The sequence below is a fragment of the Xenopus laevis genome, chromosome 2L (genome assembly GCF_017654675.1).
Source record: "Xenopus laevis strain J_2021 chromosome 2L, Xenopus_laevis_v10.1, whole genome shotgun sequence".
NCBI classification, from domain to species: Eukaryota; Metazoa; Chordata; class Amphibia; order Anura; family Pipidae; genus Xenopus; species Xenopus laevis.
The window spans coordinates 21064221-21070220 of record NC_054373.1 but is presented as its reverse complement, the minus strand read 5'-3'; the positions used below and the strand labels follow the sequence as shown (position 1 = coordinate 21070220).

Below are 6000 nucleotides of genomic sequence, written 5' to 3'. Positions count from 1 at the left end.
GAACCACCGCTGTAACCATTACTAAAGGTATAATAACAAGAAATTGGAAGGCCTCAATGCCACCAACTGAAAAGGATGAGATTTGTAAAGGGGGTTGGACATTGTCACAGCTCTCAGACACAATACACTGGATATTTGTAACAAATTGTGGAATAACTGGGAGCTATAGAGGAAATGAGATGGGTGAGGGGAGAAAACAATTACGGAGCTCTGGGGTTAAAAGAAAAATGATGGCATTCCCACCCGGAATGGTCTCTCAATTTTGCACAAAGTGGGCCAAGTTTAACTTTTTTACAGTCCGGGACTTACTGAACCCATTAACCCACGAGATTCCATCACTTCAGGCAATTCGAGAAAAGTTGCCACAAACGACAATAAACTTTTTTGAATATTTCCAAATTAGGCATTTTTTGGAACCCTACACGGCTTACTTCAAACTAAATCGCCCCACGGCCTTTGAACTTCTGGCGGCCAATGGACTTCCACAAAAAGGTCTCATCACCACGATATACCAGTTACTTTCCCAGCCTCTGGACCCTGCACAGCAGAGACATAAGTACATGGATAAATGGGAACAAGCCTTCCCGCAAGCTATTACCACAGCGGACTGGCCCTTGATCTGGGACAATGCCAAACGGATGGTCACATGCACACGACAGAAGGAGAGCATCTATAAGATACTAACCTTCTGGTACTATACCCCAGATAGGCTAAACAGGCTATTTAAAAATCACTCCCCTGTCTGCTGGAGGAACTGTGGTGCCCGGGGCACTCTCCCACATATTTTTTGGGACTGCCCATCTATACAACCTCTATGGCAGGAGATAATGGCTCTCGTTAACCATATAACAACCCGCCCAATAGCCCTGGACCCGGCCATTCTTCTACTCGGCAAGCCCATACCTAAACTGCATAAAACCAGCCAAGCCCTGGTGAATCAAGTTTTAACGGCCACACGTCTGGCGATAGCCTCTAAATGGAAAGACCCTGTTCCACCTTCGAAACTCGAGATAATCAGGAGAGTAAACAGCAACAGAGTATTTGAGGCGGGTATTGCTTTTATGCAAAACAGGATGGACCACTACCTCAAGATCTGGTCGATGTGGGAATTGAGAGGCCTGTCCTCTGAACAATGATCTTTTAGCTTGGGTTTACATCCCTCCTAACCCCCCCCCCCTTAAAGCTTGTTGTCCTATGAATTAGTCCATTTCCCCAGCTACGCACCCATGTCCGGCTCTCTAGTATCCTCTAAATACACTTTTGCTATCTGCATTGCTACTGCACCTATCCACAGGGCTTGTACTTTGAAAGTTTATAACTGAGTTGTCAATCATTTAACTCATCTGATACCAAATGTGATAATTGCCTTTAACCTATGTTGGGTTTATGTAAACCTCTGATAATCTTTTACTTTTGTCTCTGAAAAATGCAAATAAAGAATAAGTTACAAAAAAAAAAAAGAAAAATGATGCATTGGGGGGGGAGTAAACAAGAAATAAAATATCCAGAGCCTTTACAAGAAGACATTCATCTCAAAGTCAATGTATATAATGTCAATGTAAATATGTCTATTGTATACTATCTTGAATTTATTGTCAAAATCTGGAACACTGGTCTATAGTTTAAATTATTTCTTTATGTTGAATTTTATTTGTTCTCTGTTGGCTTTTTTTTCCTTGAAGACAAATTGTATCCAGTATCTAAAAACTAATCAAAATATAGCTCAGATTGAAATACTAAAGATTCTCTCTCTCCCTCTCCCTCTCTCTCTCTCTCTCTCTCTGTCTCTCTCTCTCTCTGTCTCTCTCTCTCTCTCTGCTCTCTCTTTGGGCAATATTTATCAAAGAGTGGAATTAGAGATTGGCACAGTACACTAGCGTGAAATACCGCCTCTCTCCATTCATTTCTATGGGATTTTTAAATGCATATTTATCAACTTCCACTTTCACCCCTTGATAAATACGCCTTTAAAAATCCCATCGAAATGAATGGAGAGAGGCGGTATTTCACTCTAGAGGACTGTGTTGATCTCTAACTTCACTGTTTGATAAATATACCCCTCTCTCTCTGTATGGAGATGTAGACATTTCCTAAGCATTAATCCTAAATTAAAACAGCAGCAGCGGATGACAGAGTTTCCAAATTTGTTTTTTTTTCTAAATTAGCATTGCTGCATTTCAGAGCTTTTTGGATCATTGCTTTCTGGATAATTGTTTTGTGGATAATTGATTTCTGTAATAAAGGCAAACCATTTACCATTTATACATTTATAGCATTAACCCCCCCCCCCCCGCCAATATTTTGTGGAGGGGAGAAAATGGTCCCTGGTTGAGTCCAGTCTGTTTTAAATTCCTCCAATGCCTCCATTCTTAAACAGTATTAAAAATGTATATATTTTTTATATAATTTTTTTTTCAAGTACAGGAATGGGACCTGTTATCCAGAATGCTCGGGACCTGGGGCTTTCCGGATAATGGATCTCTCCGTGATTTGGAAGTTCATACCTTAAAAGGATACTGTCATGGGAAAAAAAAAGATTTTCAAAACGAATCAGTTAATAGTGCTACTCCAGCAGAATTCTGCACTGAAATCCATTTCTCAAAAGAACAAACAGATTTTTCTATATTCAATTTTGAAATCTGACATGGGGCTAGACATATTGTCAATTTCCCAGCTGCCGCAAGTCGTGTGACTTGTGCTCTGATAAACTTCAATCACTCTTTACTGCTGTACTGCAAGTTGGAGTGATATCAAACCCCTCCCTTCCCCCCCCCCAGCTTCCAAACAAAAGAACAATGGGAAGGTAACCAGATAGCAGCTCCCTAACACAAGATAACAGCTGCCTGGTAGATCTAAGAACAAACCCATGTCTCAGTTACATTGAGAAGGAAAAACTGCAGCCTGCCAGAAAGCATTTCTCTCCTAAAGTGCAGGCACAAGTCACATGACCAGGTGCAGCTAGGAAATTGACAAAATGTCTAGCCCCATGTCAGATTTCAAAATTGATTATAAAAAAAACTGTTTGCTCTTTTGAGAAATTTTAGTGCAGAATTCTGCTGGAGTAGCACTATTAACTGATGTGTTTTGAAAAAAACATGTTTTCCGATGACAGGATCCCTTTAAGTCTACTAGAAAATCATGTAAACATTACATAAACCCATTAGGGTGGCTTTGCTTCTGATAAAGATTAATTACATCTTAGTTTAGATCAAGCTACTGTTTTATTATTACAGAGAAAAAGGAAATCATTTGGGAGAAGGCCTTTCCGTAATTCGGATCTTTCTGGTTAACGGGTTTCCCGGATAATGGATCCCATACCTGTAGTTCTTGAAATAGTTGTTTGCTATGAGTTTGTGCCAGCATGGTTTTATGCGTAATAGATCTTGCCAGACTAACTTAATTTCTTTTTACGAGAATGTAAGTAGAGACCTCGATTCTGGGATGGCAGTGGATGTGATTTACTTAGACTTTGCTAAAGCATTTGATACAGTGCCACACAAAAGGTTACTGGTTAAATTAAGGAATGTTGGCCTGGAACATAGTATTTGTACCTGGATAGAGAACTGGCTAAAAGATAGACTACAAAGAGTGGTGGTAAATGGAACATTTTCTAATTGGACCAGTGTTGTTAGTGGAGTACCGCAGGGCTCTGTACTAGGTCCCTTGCTTTTCAACTTGTTTATTAATGACCTGGAGGTGGGCATTGAAAGTACTGTTTCTATTTTTGCAGATGATACTAAATTGTGCAGAACTATAGGTTCCATGCAGGATGCTGCCACTTTGCAAAGTGATCTGTCTAAACTGGAAAACTGGGCAGCAAACTGGAAAATGAGGTTCAACGTTGATAAATGCAAGGTTATGCACTTTGGCAAAAATAATATAAATGCAAGTTATACACTAAATGGCAGTGTGTTGGGAGTTTCCTTAAATGAAAAGGATCTAGGGGTCTTTGTAGATAACACGTTGTCTAATTCTGGGCAGTGTCATTCTGTGGCTACTAAAGCAAATAAAGTTCTGTCTTGCATAAAAAAGGGCATTAACTCAAGGGATGAAAACATAATTATGCCTCTTTATAGGTCCTTGGTGAGGCCTCATCTGGAGTATGCAGTTCAGTTTTGGACTCCAGTCCTTAAGAGGGATATAAATGAGCTGGAGAGAGTGCAGAGACGTGCAACTAAATTGGTTAGAGGGACGGAAGACTTAAATTATGAGGGTAGACTGTCAAGGTTGGGGTTGTTTTCTCTGGAAAAAAGGCGCTTGCGAGGGGACATGATTACACTTTACAAGTACATTAGAGGACATTATAGACAAATGGCAGGGGACCTTTTTACCCATAAAGTGGATCACCGTACCAGAGGCCACCCCTTTAGACTAGAAGAAAAGAACTTTCATTTGAAGCAACGTAGAGGGTTCTTCACAGTCAGGACAGTGAGGTTGTGGAATGCACTGCCGGGTGATGTTGTGATGGCTGATTCAGTTAATGCCTTTAAGAATGGCTTGGATGATTTTTTGGACAGACATAATATCCAAGGCTATTGTGATACTAAACTCTATAGTTAGTATAGGTATGGGTATATAGAATTTTAATTAAAAGTAGGGAGGGGTGTGTGTATGGATGATGGGTTTTCATTTGGAGGGGTTGAACTTGATGGACTTTGTCTTTTTTCAACCCAATTTAACTATGTAACTAATTTAAATATGTAACTATAAAGAGGGTTTTAAAGCTAAAATAAAAAAAAGTAACACTGAAGGCAAAGCATGGTCTTTTCCTGAAATATAATAACTGTTGAATAAATTCCCTAATGCCTTAAATATAAACATATCATTTGTCTAGGCACTAATTCACATCATAATAAAAATAGATTATATGCACAGGCACATCTCATCCATCACAAAATAATAATAATAATATAGTTTGGTTGCCCAGTAGTGCTTACTAAATGCATAAAATATGATGCAGAAAACTATAAAATAAGAGGACAGGAATGTGATCGGATATCGTTTTGCTTAGAAACAGCTCCATCCAAATCCATCAGTTCGTTATTGATAGTCACGTCCATGCAGCCAACGTAGTGAGCAGAGACTGGAGTAGCCGTCACAGGGATATCTGCTGGAAAAACCATTATGCCTCATTAGAGGAGAAAGATATGCCTTGAATTGTGCAGTCAGTAATCATACTCTACTCAAGAGATAAAAACCATGATTAAATTGCTGTAATCTTTAAATGAAGAGTTCCCTCTTTAATCATACTCTAGTCAAGACAACAAAAAAAGGAAGGCTAAGATTAAATCGCTGGTGATCATTAAATACAAACTCGTAGTCGAGTGCCTTCTTAAAATTCTTTTTGTTTGTCAATAATTTCTCCATCGTCTTGAACTAAATATGTTTAGGATCTGTTGCTGTTTTCGCTGGATATTGTTAACTAATGCAAAATTCTTAGCGAAAGGCACATTAGACCAAAAATGATCGACAATATGGGAAAAAGTCACAGATATCCTCTGACATCTATTATCAATCTATTTATTTATCAACCATCTGTCATCTATCTATCATCTATCTATCATCTATCTATCATCTATCTATCTATCTATCTATCTATCATCTATCTATCTATCTATCTATCTATCATCTAACAATTATCTATCGATCTATCATCCAATTATCCATCTATCTATCTATCTATCTATCTATCATCCAATTATCTATCTATCTATCTATCTATCTATCTATCTATCTATCTATCTATCTATCATCTATCTATCATCTAACAATTATCTATCGATCTATCATCCAATTATCTATCTATCTTTCTATCTATCAATCTATCATCCAATTATCTATCTATTTATCTATTTATCTATCTATCTATCTATCTATCATTTATCCATCCATCCATCTATCTATCATCTATCTATCATCTATCTATCTATCTATCTATCTATAATCTAACAATTATCTATCGATCTATCATCCAATTATCTATCTATCTATCTATCTATC

The 6000-nt window shown here is 38.0% G+C and overlaps 1 protein-coding gene across 3 annotated transcripts in view; it reads right to left on the bottom strand.

Annotated features, from left to right (window-relative positions):
• Positions 1-4761: 4761 nt before the first annotated feature.
• The window catches only part of pros1.L (protein S L homeolog), a 48242-nt gene continuing 47003 nt past the window's right edge, over positions 4762-6000 (bottom strand). For 2 of the 3 annotated variants that reach the window (XM_018245972.2, XM_018245975.2), the window contains exon 15: positions 4762-5110. In XM_018245972.2, the coding sequence (XP_018101461.1) occupies positions 4965-5110 (146 nt within the window). In that variant the 3' untranslated portion in view covers positions 4762-4964. The remainder of the gene's footprint in view (positions 5111-6000) is intronic. The other variant, XM_018245973.2, reaches the window with a different exon arrangement.